The sequence below is a fragment of the Jaculus jaculus genome, chromosome 4 (genome assembly GCF_020740685.1).
Source record: "Jaculus jaculus isolate mJacJac1 chromosome 4, mJacJac1.mat.Y.cur, whole genome shotgun sequence".
Taxonomy (NCBI): Eukaryota; Metazoa; Chordata; class Mammalia; order Rodentia; family Dipodidae; genus Jaculus; species Jaculus jaculus.
In genome coordinates this window covers 27,066,553-27,085,300 of record NC_059105.1, presented here as the reverse complement: position 1 = coordinate 27,085,300, position 18,748 = coordinate 27,066,553, and the positions used below count along the sequence as shown (strand labels likewise).

The 18,748-nt window shown below is 37.4% G+C and overlaps 1 protein-coding gene across 8 annotated transcripts in view; it reads left to right on the top strand.

The window, feature by feature from the left end:
- The window catches only part of Spag16 (sperm associated antigen 16), a 901,897-nt gene that overhangs the window by 19,709 nt on the left and 863,440 nt on the right, over nucleotides 1-18,748 (top strand). For all 8 annotated transcript variants that reach the window (XM_045148110.1, XM_004653697.2, XM_045148111.1 and 5 more), the window contains exon 4: nucleotides 10,724-10,842. In XM_045148110.1, coding sequence (XP_045004045.1) covers nucleotides 10,724-10,842 — 119 coding nt within the window. The remainder of the gene's footprint in view (nucleotides 1-10,723; nucleotides 10,843-18,748) is intronic.

Here is an 18,748-nt window from a genome sequence, read left to right as displayed (position 1 = left end):
TATTGGCCTTTTGCATTTTTACCTACTGAATTTTTAGGTATGTTGATTGATTTTTTTTTTTTAAGTAGGACTATTTATATGGACACATCATGCTACCATCATTTCCCTCCTCTCTGCCCCCATTCTATTGAGGGCCCTCCTCAGTGGGATTGCTGGTATCTACCACAGGGTGGTGGGTTATGATCTGTGGGAGCAGCAGTCATTGTGTGTGGGGCACAGTACCTCTGGGTACTTCCACCTACCTTGTGTATCAATCTCTCCACCCCCTCTTCCACAAAACTTTGAGTTCTTTGTATATTCTAGATGTTAAGCCTCTGTCAGATTTATTGCTGATAAAGAGTTTTCTTCCATTCTGTAGGTTTTCTATTGACTGTGCTGTTGATGGCTTGTTTAGGTATCCAATAGCATTTTAGTTTTAAGAGTGCTCAATGATAATGTGTTTGCTAATTCTCTGGGATACAGGGGTCTTATTCAGAAAGTCATTTCTGTAAACATATATCTTGGAGGGTTTCTCCCTACTTTTTCTTCTAGTCGTTTTAGAGTTTCAGATATTACATTGAGGTCTTTGATTCATTTATAGTTGATTCTTGTGCAGGGTGAGAGGAGAGGGTCTATAATTCATATGTGGTTATCTAGTTTCTTAGGACCATTTGTTGAAAATGCTATCTTCTCTCCAGTGTGCTTTTAGTCTCTTTGTCAAAGATCAGGTAGCTATAGTTACTAGAATTTGAATGAACTTGGACTAATGAATTTCCATACCTTCTTTTTTCTATTTCTGTGCAGAATGGTGCTTGGAATTTTGATTGGAATTACAGTGAGTCTATATATTTCTTTTGGCAAGATGGCCATTTTCTCAATATTAATTCTTCCAATCCATGAACCTGGAAGATCTTTCCATGTTCTTGTGTCCTCAGTTTCTTTCTTTAGTATTTTAGTGTTTTAACTGTAGATATCTTTAACTTCCTTTGTTAGGTATATTTCAATATTATTAGCTTTTTTATAGGCCAGTTTAAATGGCAGTGCTTCCTTGATTTCTTTCTCTGTGTGTTTGTCATTGCTGTATATGAAGGGTATTAATTTTTTTGTTTATTTTTATTTATTTATTGGAGAGTGACAGACAGTGAGAGAAAGAGGGAGAGAGAGAGAGAGAGAGGGAGAAAATGGGCATGCCAGGGCCTCCAGCCACTGCAAATGAACTCCAGACACGTGTGCCACCTTGTGCATCTGGCTAATGTGGGTATTGGGGAATCTAGCCTCAAACTGGGGTCCTCAGGCATCACAGGCAAGTGCTTAACCGCTAAACCATCTCTCTAGCCCAGAGGGTATTAATTTTTATGTGTTGATTTTGTATTCTCCCACTTTTTAAAAAGAGTTTATCAGATGAAGGCTAGTTTTGGTGGATTCTTTTGGATTACTAATGTATAGAATCATATAATCTGCAACTAGGGCTATTTATAGATCTTCTTTTCCATTTTTTATTTGTTTTATTTCTTTCTCTTGTCTTATTTCTTGAGCTAAGACTTCAAGTACTAAGTTGAATAGCTGTGGTGAGAGTGGACATCCACTCAAGGTTTTATCCATTTAGCATATTATGGTCTTTATGTCTGTTACCTATTTCCTTTATTATGTTGAGATATTATCCCTCTATCCCTAGTCTCTCCAGTGTTTTAGTAATTAAGAGATCCTTTTCTGTATGTATTGAAATGACATTTCATTTCTGTCCTTATGTCTATTTATGTAGTGTATCATGCTTATCAATTTCCATGTTTTGAACCATCCCTTCATCCATGGAATGAAATTTTCTTGATTGATTTGGATAATAGATTTGATGTATTCTTGAATTCAGTTTGCAACAGTTTTATTGAGAATTTTGGCATCTAACTTCATCAGGAAATTGGTCTAAAATTTTCTTTTCTTATTATGTCTTTGTCTCATTTTGATATCAGTGTAGTACTCACTTCAGAGGAGTTAGGAAACATTCTCTCCTTTTTAATTGTGTGAAATAAGTTGAATAAAGGAGGTTTTAGTTCTTAGTTCAAAATGAAAGTTTGGTTGAATCAGCAAGAAATGCATCTGGGCCTAGACATTTTTTTTTTTTTTCATTGAGAAACTTCTAATACTTCTTTAATCTCATTAGATGCTACATCTCTATTTAGGAAACTCATATTTTTTGAGTTTAGTTTTTGTAGGTCATCCATATGAGTCAAGAAATTCATCCATTTATTGCAGGTTTTCCAATTTTGTGGAAGGTAGGTTTTTGAAATATGACTTAATGATTCTTTCAAGTTCATGGTTATCTGTTGTCAGTCTGCTTTTTCATTTATAATCTTGTTGATTAGAGTCTTTCCTTTCTTTGTATGAATTTGGACAGGGGTTTATCACTCTTGTGTATTTTGTTGAAGAACCAACTCTTTGTTTAATCAATTAAAAATAATCCACTTCCTGTTTATTGATTTCTGCTTTGATATTGATTATTTCCTTTGATCTGGTAGTTTTGGGTTTGGGATGTCCTTTTTTATTCCAAAGCCATTAGTTGGATCATTGAATTATTTATTTAGGATCTTTCTATTTTCATAGTGTAGGCATTTAGAGCTATAAACTTTCCTCTTAGGACTGCCTTCATTGTGTCCCATATATTTTGGTGTATTGTGTTTTCATTCTCATTCAGTTCTGGAAATACTTGGATTTTTTTTTTTTCCATTTCTTCAACAACCAATTCATTGTTCAACAGTGTGTTGTTTAATCGTCAATAGTTAGTATATTTTCTGTTAGTGACTTCTAACTTTATTGTTCCGTGGTCACATGTGATACAGGGAGTTTTGTCAGTTTTCCTGAATTTTTAGAGACTTACTTGCTTTAAACCCTAATGTATGATCTATTTCAGAGAAGTTTCCATGAGCTGCTGAGAATAATGCTTATTCTATAGAGTTTGGGTAGAATGTTCTATAGATATCTATTAAAACTATTTGATCTCTTATGTTTAGCTCCATTGTTTCTCTGTTTTCTGTTTGGATCCTCTGTCTATTAATAATAGTGGGGTATTAAATTCACCCATTATTTGTACTGGGATTTATTTCTCATTTAATGTCTAGTATACTTCGTGTTATAAAATTTGGTGTACTTGTGTTTGGCACATATATGGTTGTGATTATAATACTCTCTTGTCCCCTTCATGGGTATATGGTGGCCTTCATTATCTCTTGTGATATAAAGTGTTATTTTTTCAGATATTAGTATATACATATGTAGCAGACAGCTTCAAGTTTGCTGAGATGAACTTCCAGACCAGGCACAGTTATAGAGGAAGGGATATTTATTGAAGCTTACAGATCCAGGGGAAGTTCCATAATGGCAGAAGCTGGCCTGCCTTCACAGGCCCAAGCAGAGAGAGAGGAAAAGCACAAGCCAAAAACCAAAAAGCCATACAAAACAGCACACTTTAGGAACTCCAGCTAGGCACACTACATATCTTTAGATTAAAATCTGAAACCCACCACCTCACCTTAAGATTCACCCAGTGACATTGCCTCCAGCCAGGTGGCTACAGATGCAAACTATAAACAATAAAGAACTGAATATATTGTGGACCATCTATTCAAACCACCACACCATACTGGCTTGTTTTCTATTTCCATTTGCTTGTAATACCTTTTTTTCCCTTCATCCTTTCCCCCTCAGGTGTTACCTATCTATAATGGTAAGGTGAGTTTCTTGAAGGCAGCAAGTGGTTAGATCCAGTTTTCTGGTCTGGCCAGTTAGCCTGTGTCTTTTGATTGGGAACTTGAGTCCATTGATTTTCAGAGTTATTATTGAGAGGAGTGACCTAATCCCTATAATTTGAAGAATGTACAGTTTGGTATATTCTTGATATTCATTTGCTTTCAAATATGTTCTTGTTTTGATATTGTTTTATTTCCTCACATGTAGCCTCTTGAGTATGTTTCTTCTTCTCTTTAGTATGAAGCATTCCATCTAATGTTCTGTTGAAGCCAGGTTCTCATTGCTGGCAGAAATTACCCAACCAAGAGAAGCTTGTGGGGAAAAGAGGTTTATTTTGGCTTACAGGCTTGAGGGGGTAAACTCCACAGTGGCCGGAGAAACTGATGGCATGAGCAGCGGGTAGACCTCACCCCTTTATCCACATAAGGGGAACAAGAACAGGAGAGTGTGCCAAATACTGGCATGGGGAAACTGGCTATAATACCCATAATACTGACCCCAACAATACACCACCTCCAGGAGGCTTTAATTTTCAATTGCCATCAGCTGGGGAACCTAACAATCCAGAACACCCAAATTTATGGGGGGGGCACCTGACTCTAACCACCACATGTTCTATGTAGAGCTAGGTTAGTGTTCATATATTCATACAATTGGATTTATCATGGAAGTCTTTTCTTTCACCTTTGATCATGAAAGATAATTTTGCTGGGAATAGTAGTTCGGATTTGCAGCTATGGTCTTTGAAAATTTGAAATACTCAATGACTAGACCATCAAACTTTTAGAGTTTTTATTGAAAAATCAGATTTAATTTTGATGGGCTTACCTTTTTAAGTGATGAGCTGTTTTCCTTTTGCAGCTTTTCATACTCTCTATTTCTTTCTTTCTCTCTTTCTTTCTTTTTTTTTTTTTTTACTATAGTGTTATGTGGGTAATTCCTTCTTTGGTTCTGTCCATCTGGTGTCCTATGTGCCTCCTGAACCTGGACGGGCCACTCTTTTTCAAGATTCAGAAAATTTTCTTCTTTAAATTTATCAAGATAATCCTCTATACACTTGGCATGTCATTCTTATCATTATATTATGCCCATGATTCAAATATTTGGTCTTATAAAGTGTCTCGAACCTCCCTCATGTTTTCTTCATATGCTTTGTATTTGAAGTTGTCATTGATTTTGGCTTCCTGATCTATTTCCTCCTTTCTGTTCGAAAGCTCTCATAGTCTGTTATCCACATGGTGTATTCTGCTGACAAGGCTTTCTTGGGAACCTTTTAAATGGGTTATTTTATTGTCATTTTCCATTAGATTTTTTTCTTCATAATCTCCATCTCTTTATTGAATTCCTTTTTCATTTCATTTCTTGATTTGACATTTTTATTGTCTCCTGGAATTCATTCCTGCATTTGATCATATCCCTGTTGAGTTCTTTCACTGTTTAGTCAGTTATTTATTTATTTTTTTTAATTCTCATCCATTTATTCAGCCAGCTATTAGGTCTTTTTTTTTTTTTTTTTACATTTATTCAGCTGTCTATTGAGGTTTTTTTTTTTCTTTCTGTTAGTTTGTTTCTCTTCCATTTCATTCTTTGTTCATGGCCTTATTGAAGTTTGTTGAATATGTTTATAATAATTGCATTTTGGAATTCTGGAGTATCTGGAGTTTCCTATAAGCAGTTTTCATCAGAAGATTCCACTGTTGCATTCTTGGTGAGGATCTCTTGCCTTGTTTTCTTGTTATTTAGTTTTACTGGGGTTTGCCCATCTGGAGATAGCCCTACTGTCTTCTTGAGAATGCAGCCACAGTGGCTCTTGTAGAGCTTGTGTTGACTTGTCTGGTCACCCTTGTTGTAGGTGGCATGATATGTCTGTCTATCTGCAGGTTTTGGATGTACATACTGGAAACGGAATAGAACCTCATTATTCTTGCAGTCACTCCATGGGTCATGGCTGGGGAGTGTGACCAGTTCAGACTGTCCTTTCTCAGAATGATAAAGACATACATGACAGGGAGTGAGTCAGTGCTGAATTGGTCTAATGTCCCAATACAGTCTTTGCACAGGCTGGATTGTACCACAGGGAGTGAGTGAGGATATGGGAGCACTCATGAGGCATTTGGGAGCACACTCAGTGCTCAGGTCTGGGAAGTTTGATCAGCTTGTGTGTCCTTTTGTTATGGTGGCCTATGCAAAATGACTTTATTACTTATATAATTTCAATGATTAAGTCATGATAAACATAATTACTCGTTACTATTGGGTTCTTAATATATTCATTTAACTTGAGTTATAGAACCAGGTGCTATATAATCAAAAAGTCTTGGCTATAGATTAAAGCCAGTATAGTTGACACAATGCAAATTAAGGCATTAGTAAAATGAAAAAAAAATCAAGCAAGGTTTATATTTTAAGACCATATGGAATATAATATTTATTTTATCTCTTGTAAATATTAGTTTTAAAAGAACTCACTGATTCAAGAACAGTTCAAAATATATTAATATAATTCATTTTGATATGTGACTCAGAACTTTTCTACAATTCAACATTTGATTAGTTCTTGAGCCCTGTCAGGTTCCATGTCCTCTGTGTCTACTACATCCTGTTTCTCATCCTCATTACTACCTTAATCTGTTTTAGAACCACATCTTGTCTTTGTCATTGCACTATTGTATACTGCTGGCACTATGTGATCTACTGTTTCCATCTAAAAGATGCTACCAAAAGAAAATTTGAATTTATTTACATCTTTTTTGTTGTTGTTCTTTAGAGGTAGGGTCTCACTCTAGACTAGGCTGATCTGGAATTCACTATGAATTCTCAAGGTGTCTTCCAGTGGAGATCCCCATACCTCTGCCTCCCAAATTCTGGGATTAAAATCATGTGCCACCATGCCTGGCCAAATTTACTTAAATCTCAATTTTCTCTAGCCTTTTGCCTATCTTTACCTTTTTGATATGTTGTTCTTTCTACCTAGCTTCCCCCACTTATCTAGAGCATTTTTGTTTGTTCTCAGATTTCTGGGTCCATGTGAGCAGAATATTTTAAGATAATTTTGTAATCTGTAAAGCAGGCACATTTTTGTTAGCTTTTAGTACTTGCATTTTTATGCTTACTTTAAAGTGTTTTATTGACTTCATCATTTAGTTACAAAGTCATAATTGGATAAATATGTAATGTATAATTGAGATAAAACTGCTGCTTAAATTGTATAAAGGTACATATTGGGTGTATATATTTTCATGTAGATTTATGAAGAGGTTGTTTGTGTTCTAGCCTTATCACCAATAGAAATGTTGTTATATTCTTTATAATTTGTTTATTTAACTTGTCTTTCAATTTGTTGAGAAACGACTGTATTTTCTGTGTATTTAATTCTTAGAATCTTTCACAGTTCCTAATATGTTGGTGATATTCACCAAATAGATATTGAGTAATAATTATGTTAAGACAAAAGAACTGCATGACTAAATTATAGCTCAGTTTCTCTTTCTCCTTCTTCTCTCTCAAGTATTACTTAAGCATAACCATAGCAATTTATGTTGTTTATATTCCTGTTCTATATGGATGTTTAAAGGTATGCATATCATACATGTTCATAAAGGGATAGAAAGAAAAAGGTCTCTTTGAGAGAGTAGGGACATAACTGATACATTGGAACCATGTTTATAAATATTCTGTAAGCACCCGCATAGGCACTTTTAGAAAATATGAGGTCTGTACCCCCCTTCGAGTGTTTCTGACCTCTTCTGCTTTTCTTGTTTTCTGATTCTTTCCAGCTATCATTCATCTTATCAAAAGTACTATTTTCAAATTTATGGCAAGAAAGCATTTATTAATGTATAAAGAATCTTATGCCTTTCTCTAATAATTATCCAGGTTTCTGTGCTAGTAGCCACCACACTGCAGAGACTTGAAGGCAGGCATCCTGCACGTCTTCTGCCCCTTCATAACATTTCCTGGGGGGGGGTGTACATTGTTATGCAAGATTTTAAACAGTTTTAGGAAAGGCATTTCAAATTATTAGACTCAAGTGCTAAAATGATCATTTTAGAATTCTGCAAATGTGTCAAGCTTTATTGTAGGTTCTAAAATTTGTCCCAGCTTATGACTTTTGTATATTATTGTAACTAATAATAATAAACATCAGTGTTAACTTTTGCAAAACAATTTTGGAAGGAGCTGTTTGGAGATTCCTAGATCCTATTTCCCTAGTGAATTTCTTTTTTTTTTTTTTAAAGAGTAATTTATTTATTTTATTATTAGAGACAGAGAGAGGGAGAGAAAGAGAGAGACAGAACGGTCACACTAGGGACTGTAGCCACTGCAAACGAACTCCAGCACCACCACGTGCATCTGGCTTACGTTGGACCTGGAGAATTGAACCTGAGTCCTTAGCCTTTGCAGGCAAGCACTTTAACTGCTAAGCCAAATCTCTAGCCCTACTCAGTGCATTTCTATGTAAATGTGTGCATTTTGTGTAACCTGGTGTGTAATTGTTTCCAGATTAAGCATAAGAAGTGGGAAGAAAATTCCACTTTCAGGTTTTTAAGAGACCTGCTTTTCTAGTTGGGCGTGGTGGTGCATGCCTTTAATCCCAGCACTTGGGAGGCAGATGTAGGAGCATTGTCGTGAGTTTGAGGCCACCCTGAGACTACATAGTGAATTCCAGGTCAGCCTGGGCTAGAGTGAGACCCTACCTCAAAAAAAAAAAAAAAACAAAACAAGACAGAGACCTGCTTTTCTAAACCACCAACAAATACATTAGCAAATTTCTTGACAAGGAGAAGAAAGTGTATGCACTTGAAAAACCTATATTTGTGTAGTTTTAAGGAGAATACCTTCTTTGTTGGCTTTCTTTCATTGGACAGAACACTTGCCATCAACAATTTGACTGGAAGGTTTCCTGCTCAGGGTTTTAGGGGTTGTGATGGTTTTGAATGTAGTGTCTATAGCCTCAGATGCTTTGTGATTAAGTTTTCTACTCAGTTCCCGCCTAGTAGCGCAGTTGGGAGGTGGAGCCCTGTTGGACTAAGTGTGTCACCAAGGGTGGACCTTGGGGTTAAGTTGGTGTAGCAGCTCGCATTTTGACAAATGGGAAGCAGAGTGCAGCCCTAACAGGAGGAGTCCAGGGCAAGCTGTATTCTTCAAGGAAATGCTGGTAATGAATGTCTTCCAACTTGGTCCTACCTACCACAGTATCCCCACCTTCCAAAAGTCTTATTGAAGTCTGAGTCTATCAATGGATTAACCAGAAGTGTCCAACCTTTTGACACTGTTATATAACACTGTCATCTATAGACATTTTGAGCTGTATTCATAGCTATTGCATGCTGCCCATGGGCCACAGGCTAGAAATACTTAAATTAAACCATTCTTTACACCAGAGCCCTAAGGTGCTTATTGTCTCTATGTCTATATACACAACTACAGGTATACCCAGAGGTGTGCTTTACTAATTTAGATACTTCTCAGTCCAGTTAAGTTGGCAATACACTTTAACCACTAAACCTTCTTATCTACACATTTTACTATTTGGACAGAAAAACGTTAGATATCTAAACTATAAAAATGGAATATAGGGCTGGAGAGATGGCTTAGTGGTTAAGCAATTGCCTGTGAAGCCTAAGGACCCCGGTTCGAGGCTCGATTCCCCAGGACCCATGTTAGCCAGATGCACAAGGCGGTGCAGGCGTCTGGAGTTCGTTTGCAGTGGCTGGAAGCTCTGGTGCACCCATTCTCTCTCTCTCTCCCTCTCACTCTTTCTCTTTCTGCTGCTCTCAAATAAATAAACAACAACAACAACAAAAATTTTTAAAAATGGGGATACATCAGAAATTTCCATGTAAAAAGCAGATGATTTATTTTTTACAGTTTTATATGGTTTTCATCTGCTTTTTACATGGCAAATTTTGAAGATCATGAAGTGACTATGAGAATGCCAGGTATGTTGTGCCAAAGTCTGATGTTAACAAGTGGCTGTTCTTATGGTCTAACATGGTTATGAGAACACTGAGTGACTCCTGATCTGGCTAGTGGACTCATCCATTTCCATCATACTGGAGCAGCAGTGTGCTCTTCTTGTACCACACATTACTTCTTCAGTAGTGTTTCCAAAAATGAAGACACTAACATTACTATGGTATTGGATACTAATTGGAAAGATAAAAAGGCTTATATATGTTATGTTTTTTCTACTTCTTTAATGCGCTATATTTTATTGAAAAAACAAGCTGAACTTGCAGGAATATTAGATGGGTACATTGGCTTAATGAAATGGCAATGAGGAAAATTTTTATTTAAAAACATATCATTTGTTTGCATTGTCATTTCTTCCTCATAGGGCAGTTCTAGGAGCATTCAAAGACTATAAGTGCCAATGAAGCTGACCAATTTGCTGCATGGTTTGAAAATTCTAATTGGACTCCTTACAACAATGTATGAGAACTCTGATGACTTTGTATGCAAACAGTGGGGTGCAACATAAATATTTGGAAACCTTCACAGTAAATGAATACATGTCCTGCTTGCCATCTTCATTTGTAAAAGGCGTTGCTCAGAATCTACATGATGTGGTTATCAACCAACCTGGTTGTTGATGGATCTTGTCTAAAACCTTAGGGTATCTTCATGATGTTTCAGGTTACTGTAGTAAAAATAGAGCTTGGTGCACTTGCCTCCTGACTGTAATGAGACATGTTTATGCCTCTGCCCTTTGATATATTTCTTAATAAATGGTACTATCTATTTGTAACTAATGCCCATGTGTAAGAGGACAGCTGTGGTTTGGTTATCCACATTCTGCCTCCAACAGTTGACTACTACATATAAGGAAAGACATTTGTTTGTTTTTAACAATGTTTTGCCCTAGTGATTATAATAGACCTTGGCACATAATACTTAAAGAAATGTTGGAAAAGATGAATGGATTAATGAAAGGCCTATTTGTGATATTAATAAAATCCTTGACATTTACAGAGTGAATGATTGTACATTTAAATTTCAGGAGCAGAAAACGATTCTTCCTTCAAAGCATGCTACCCAAGAAGCAATAGAAGACTTTCTATGTAATTTCCTAATCAAAATGGGAATGACCAGGACACTTGATTGCTTTCAGACTGAATGGTAAACCATTATGTCACTAAGCTGATATCTAGAAATGCTAATGCATTCATATGTACATATATAACTCAAAAGACTTTGAAATGATCAGCTTACATAAATGACTGGAAACTTTTCCATCTCTCTAATCACATTCTGTAGATTTGTACCACAAACGCTTTTCTTCTGAACTATTTCTACCTTTTAGTTTTACATAACGTGTCAGTCTTTAGACACCCTGCTAACAGTACCAGCTTGTTATATTTCTAGTAAATACCTTTCTCTACTTACATAGCTGTTTTATTTCTATAAATATTCTTTCATTTAGAATTAAGTTGAATTGTATTTTCATAAATTACCTAAATAAAAGATTTTCTTATTATAATTGAAAATTTCAGTAGCGTGTTGGCTGGAAAATCAGTAGGTATCTTGTTTTTATTCTTTTGTCATAACAATAAAGTTTTTGAATTTCTAGCATTTTTAACTAAATATTATTAAATGAAAGAGATGAAACAAGTTCCATTTTTAAATTTTTTTTTCATTCTTATTTATTTATTTGAGAGTGACAGAGAGAGAGAAAGAGGCAGAGAGAGAGAGAGAGAGAGAGAGAGAGAGAGAGAGAGAGAGGGAGAATGGATGTGCCAGGGCTTCCAGCCACTGCACCGAACTCCAGATGCGTGCACCCCCTTGTGCATTTGGCTAACATGGGTCCTGGGGAACTGAGCCTCAAACTGGTATCCTTAGGCTTCACAGGCAAGCGCTTAACTGCTAAGCCATCTCTCCAGCCCCAAGTTTCATTTTTAGTAGTCATTGAATCTTATTGAAAGAGGGGTTAATATGCTATATAAAATGTTTATAGTGTTTTTAGTTTGAGTTCTAACTTTTTACTAATTTATGTCCATATATAAGCTTTAATTTTTGCTTTTATTGATTGTTATCCATTGAGAAAAAGTACATAATAATAATCAGCTTCATGATTTTTTAAATATATTTTGTTTTTTGATTTGAGAGAGAGAAAGAGGCAGAGAGAGAGAGAGAGAGAGAGAGAGAGCGAACAGGCATGCCAAACAAACTCCAGATGCATGTTCCCTCTTGTGCACCTGGCTTACGTGGGTCCTGGAGAATTGAACCAGGATCCTTTGGCCTTTCAGGCAAGCACCTTAAACACTAAGCCATCTCTCCAGCTCCAGCTTCGTTATTATTCATTTATTTATTTTTAGAGAGACAAACAGAGAGAGAAAGAGGCAGAGAGAGAGAGAGAGAATGGGCATGCCAGGGCTTCTAGCCACTGCAAAGAACTCCAGACATGTGTGCCCCCTTGTGCATCTGGCTAACGTGGGTCCTGGGGAACCGAGCCTTGAACCAGGGTCCTTAGGCTTCACAGGCAAGCGCTTAACCACTAAGCCATCTCTCCAGCCCAGCTTCATAATTTTAATTGCATATCAGAGTCAATAAATGTGTTCATTATTTATTTATTTATTTGAGAGCGACAGACACAGAGAGAAAGACAGATAGAGGGAGAGGGGAGAGGGAGAGAATGGGTGCGCCAGGGCTTCCAACCACTGCAAACGAACTCCAGGCACGTGCGCCCCCTTGTGCATCTGGCTAACGTGGGACCTTGAACCGGGGTCCTTAGGCTTCACAGGCAAGCGCTTAACCGCTAAGCCATCTCTCCAGCCCAGAGTCAATAAATTTAATGAGGGAAACTGATTTTCATTAATAAGGTCAAGAAAAGAAGCTTTTGGCAATAGAAAAATAATAATGCTGCTGAAAATTGTGTGCATAATTAAAAATGATTTTTTAAAGATGTCCTAAAGAAACAATTGTAAGCACGTTGAAAATACATTTATCTACAAGTAGGTAGATAAGTGATTTGTAAATAGTTAATGAAATGTGAAATTGTAATGATTTGATTAGCTTTTTGTCTTTCACGTACATATTATTATATGTGGCACTTTCTTGATAGACTAGTTCACAATGTGAGATGATTCCTTTCGGAGAATCCATATGCAACTTTTTTCTTAATTAGATAATTGTTATATTATTCTTTTAAAAGATAGTTTATTTATTTGCAAGGATATATATGTGTGTGTGTGTGTGTGTGTGTGTGTGTCTGTGTTAGGGGAGAGAGAGAGAGAATGAGAGAAAGATTAAGAATGAATATTAGTGAGTCCATCAAGGCCTCTTGACCTTGCAAATATATTCCAGGTATATGCACAAGTTTGTGCATTGGTTTTATGTGTGTATTGGGAAATTAAACCTGGGTTCTCAGGCTTTGCAAGGAAGTGCCATTAGAAACTGAGGAATATCTCCAGTTCTCTCTGTACTCAAACAATAATTGCAATAAATCCTTCTAAATACTATATCAGAAGAGTATCATCCTTGGGCCAAATCTGGCCTGCCTCCTGTTTGTGTAAATAAAATTTTATTTTGATATAGCCATAATCTTTCTATTAGGTATTAATGGTGCCTGTTTTCACTCTATAAAATAATTAGTAACAACCAAGAATCAATGAACTGAAAAGCATTTTCTGTAAGTTCTAAAATATTTTCTTGCTTTTTCAGAAAACTTGTCATATTGTTTGTCATATTGTCATATTGTGTGTATATAATAATAATTTATTTCATGAACCATTATAATGTTTACATTATAGGTTTTCTCAGTAAATTTTTATGTCTATTTTAAAAGTACTCATGGATAATAGTAATTTATGGCTGTTGCAGTCAGGTTCGCATTGCTGGTAGCAATCACCCAACCAAGAGTAGCTTCTGGGAAAAAGAGATTTATTTTGGCTTACAGGCTCGAGGGGAAGCTTCACGATGGCAGGGGAAAACGATGGCATAAGCAGAGGGTGGACATCACCCCCTGGCCAACATAAGATGGACCACAGCAACAGAAGGGTGTGCCAAACACTGGCATGGGGAACCTGGCTATAAAGCCTTTAAGCCTGCCCCCAACAATACACTCCCTCCAGGAGGCATTAATTCCCAAATATCCATCAGCTGGGAACCTAGCATTCACAACACCTAAGTTTATGGGGGACACCTGAATCAAACCACCACATTCCGCCCCTGGCCCCCATAAACTGATATCCATACATGATGTAAAATGCAATGCATTCAATCTGACTTTAAAAGTCCCCATAGTTTTTATCAATCCCAATGATGTTCAAACATCCCCATAGTCCAAGATCTTTTAACGGAGCCATAATACCAAAAAATAACCTCAAAAAACCCATAATGGCACAGAATAAGTATTCACACTGCAAAAGATGGCATTGGACATAGCAAAGAAACATTCAACCAATACAAGATCTAAAACAACCAGGGCAAATATCAAACTCTGTAGCTTCAAGTACAGCAACTCTAGCCAGTGACAAATCTTCAAGTCTGATAATTCTAACTAGCAACAAGTCTCTGGCATTCCAATTCCGCCCCTCCAGCTAGGCTACTCACAGTCCTGGAAAACTTCATTGGGGCCCGCAGCTCCTTGGCAGCCATCTCATGGTCCCGGCATCTCCACTGGGTCTCCACTGCAAGCCAGGGTTCATCATCATGGCCCCATGGGGTCTCTATGCAGGTAACCAGCAAACCTGCTTCACAATGCCCATGGCCATTTCCAAAACACAGGACCGTGTTGCAAACTCAATGACCCTCTTTCCAGCATTTCTTATACTCCACGCTACCAGGTAGGGTGCCAATTTCTTAATCCAGGGGGGAATAAAGCAGACTTTGAAGAACAGGATACTCCTTGAGCACAGAGGCCCCTTTAAAAGAGTCGACATTCTTTCTGTTGCCCCAGCACAGGTCAGCTAGCCCAGTCTCAAAGGTTGTAATCTCTCAGTTGCAGCTGAATCGGCAACAGTTCGCCCAAAGATTTTTCTTTCTGTGCCATATCCCTCTGCACACATCAGTTCATTTCTACGCAAAGCAACCCTGCACAACTTCTCAGGACATGGGCATAAGAGCAAGCTTCTCACACAAACTGCTAGCCCAGTCCCTCATAAGCCAAACCTCACAGTCCATAGTTCTTACTGCCTTCAGGCCTTTCAGCTCAGACCAGAATAGTCCATCAGGCTGTACTTACAGCACTGCAAAGCATCTCTTAGGCCAAGGTTTCAAATCCTCCCACATTCCTCTTGAAAATCAGCTCCAAAAGGCCGAAGCCACACAGTCAGGTGTCTAGCAGCAATCCCACTCCTCGGTACCAAAATCTGTATTTGTCAGGGTTCTCTAGAGGAACAGAATTACTAGAATGAATTATTTTATAAAGGGAATTTATTGGATTATCTTACAGTAGTCCAATAGCAGTTACAGGCCCGAGAATCACCGAACCTGGTAGCTGCTCAGTCCACGTGGCCAGATGCCTCAGCAGTCCTGACCCGGCACTGCAGATGGTGCCGGAAAGCCTGGAGGCTTCCCAAGGAGCCACTGGGTTTCGATTCATGTGGGTCTTCAGTTGATGTTGGTCTTTAGTCTGCACTGGTCTTCAATCCACGCTAGAAGGTAGGGAGCAGCTCCGGCAGCCAAGTGGAAGGAAGGAAGGAAAAAGGGGACTCTTCTACCCAGAGCTTCCTTATATCAAGTCCCTCTCTGAGTGGGGCCGCCCACTCTGGGGGAAGTGCTCACCCTGGGAGAAAGACCTCCTCCTTTAGTTGATCCTTCCTAGAAGCAGCCTGTGGATTACTAAACAGATCAAGTTGACAACACCTTAACTATCACAATGGCTGAAGGACACAACATTAAAGAGATTAAAGTATAAAAAATATAGTAGGGTAATCTTAAGTACCCTAACCTGAATGGACATCACCATCTCTATCCTTGTATTGGACTGTTCTGGCTGCTGTCATGTTTCATATTCACTTACAATGAACTCACCCCATAACCTTTGCCTCTGTGTTTTATTAGCATTGTTCAATCACTCCCCTGTCCAGCTACTGTTTCCTTTTAATCACTGGAATTTATTCATAAATGTACTTTTAGGTTACTTTACAAGTTGGGAACATTTATTACAATGTTCTGATATCTTAAGGTAAAATAATGATCATAATTTTGACTTTAAGTTACAAAATATTACTATCTGAAGAGATTTGTTATTGCATATATTTAAACTTTTTGAAACTCATATATATTTGACAATATTTCAGTTATAATAAAGATATATAAGTAGATCCTTTCTCAAATGATTCATGAGAAATAACAGTTCATTTGCTTTTTTAAAAAAAGTTACTTCCTTTTCTATCCTTTAAATTTGGTTTCTGTTCCTAATTTTTCATTAAAGGTAGGGTTATTTTGAAAATTCTATCAAAGGTAATATGAAAGGCAATTATTTCTAACATTTATTTACTAATTTAATTTGTTCCTAATTATTGAAGAGATCATGTTAGTATAGTCCTTTAATTTGTGAATAAAGATAAATATTGTGTTTTTGACCACTAAAATCAGATCAGACATACCGTCTGTTGACTCATGTGTGTAAAGGAAATGACATTGTGTATACTTTATCATCTCTCAATGAATACTATACAATTAGTTGTTTCTTACCATTTAAACCTATTTCTGCTTCTTCACTCAATGAATTGGCATCTGTTTATTTGTCATGTAATGATTATTTATCCTAAATCAGTATGAACTAAAACATAGGAATGCTATAACTCTTCTATCATGCTCTAATAGTATGGCTATGTGCTGAATTTAAGTACTTAAATATATCTGAATAAATTTATGTACTGTGGAATCCAGTAGGCAACCTTATAGGTGAATATTTGAAATAAAATTTTAAGCAAAATAATATAATACTTAAATGGAAAACACATGAATTATTTTAAATGATGAACTCTTAGGCTTAGCAATCAAGAACTCTCATTTTATAGCACTGTATGTCCTCGTACAGCATTTGCCTTACCCCTCCCAACAACTGTATGCATCCAGTAGCCACTAGCATATCTTCATTTCATGGATGAAGAAACAGGATTAGAGAGGTTTGGAAATGTGTTTCAGTAAATGTCAGCAAGTCCCAGCCTTAAGTGGCAAATTCAGCCAGGCCAGACAGTCTCCTAACTGCAGTTCCAGGCCGGAGACTGAAGACCTTAACTCATATCTTCATTTAGAGGTCAGAATTTTCTTCCTGTTTTCCATCTTGGCTTGAGCAATCACAAGGCAAACACTAAACTTTCAATCACATTTTTTCCTCCCATGATAAGTCATGATGGTCTTGAGGGTTCCAGTATTCTAAGTTTTAGGGGTCAACAGAATTTTGTCTTTTTAAAAAATATATATTTTTTTAATTATCTGAGAACATGGAGGAAGAATACTTACCTCATGCTTGTTATTATTCAAAAGAACTTTTCCAGTCTTGTATCCTGCAACCTATGTGCTGGCTGTTATAATGGTAAAAACAGTTCTCACTCTTTCTAACACCCATTAGATCTTTGCTGGTATTTAATCATATTGGACATTTGTGCATTTGTGGTGGTATTAAGGCATAAACTCATTTGGTATATAGAAAATTTTATGCAAACTCCATATACTTCCTTCATGGAAATGCAACTGAATTCTCCATCTATATGTAATTCTAAATAGTTTATAGACATTATGGTATTAAGAGACTTAATGTAATATTACTAGCAGTTTTTAGGTTTTTTTATATGACGGAGGGAGAGAGAGAGAGAAAATTGCTGCACTGGGGCCTCCAGCCACTGTGGTCGAACTCCAGATGCAAGTGTCACCTTGTGTGCATGTATACTTGCATCACTTGTGCATCTGGCTTATGTGGGATCTGGAGAGTCGAACATGGGTCCTTAGGTTTCACAGGCAAATGTGTTTGCCACTAAACCATTTCTCCAACCTGCAGTTGTTTGTTGAGAATTCAGTTTGAAAACAATTTTTTTTTTTTTTTTTGGCTAATGGTAATAATCACTTACCTTCTTACTGCTAGGACAAATATCCAACTCAATGCAAAGTTGTACAAGGAAAGGATTTATTTCATCTTATAGTTTCTAGGGGAAACTATCTTGGAGGAGAAAGCATGGAGGAGCAGAAAGCTGGTGTCACGTTGTCACATCTGCAGGGAAGAAGCAGAGCAAGCAGGGCTGGGCTGTAACACTTCGAGGTCCACCCACACCCTTGACACACTTCCTCTAGCAAGGCTCCATCTCCTAAACATCTCATAACCTTCCCAATCAGCACTACTAACTGGTGGATTAAGATTTTATGGAATGAAGGCTAGAGAGATGGTTCAGTAGTTAAGGTGCTTGTCTACAAAACCTATGGTACTGAGTTTGATTCCCCAGTACCCATGAAAAGCCAGATGCATAAGTTGTCTCATGTCTGGAGTTTGTTTTCTGTGGCTAGAGGCCCTGGTGTTTGCATTCTCTCGGTCTCTACCTTTTTCTCTCTCACTCTCAAATAAATAAATTAATAAAATATTTTTAAAAAAGATTTCAGGGCTGGAGAGATGGCTTAGCGGTTAAGTGCTTGCCTGTGAAGCCTAAGGACTCTGGTTCGAGGCTCAGTTCCCCAGGTCCCACGTTAGCCAGATGCACAAGGGGGCGCACGCGTCTGGAGTTCGTTTGTAGAGGCTGGAAGCCTTGGCGCGCCCATTCTCTCTCTCTCCTTCTATCTGTCTTTCTCTCTCTGTCTGTCGTTCTCAAATAAATAAATAAATAATTTAGGGCTGGAGAGATGGCTTAGCGGTTAAGCGCTTGCCTGTGAAGCCTAAGGACTCCGGTTCGAGGCTCGGTTCCCCAGGTCCCACGTTAGCCAGATGCACAAGGGGGCGCATGCGTCTGGAGTTCATTTGCAGAGGCTGGAAGCCCTGGCGTGCCCATTCTCTCTCTCTCCCTCTATCTGTCTTTGTGTCTGTTGCTCTCAAATAAATAAATAAATAAATAATTTAAAAAAAAAATTAAAAAAAGAAGTATTATGTTAA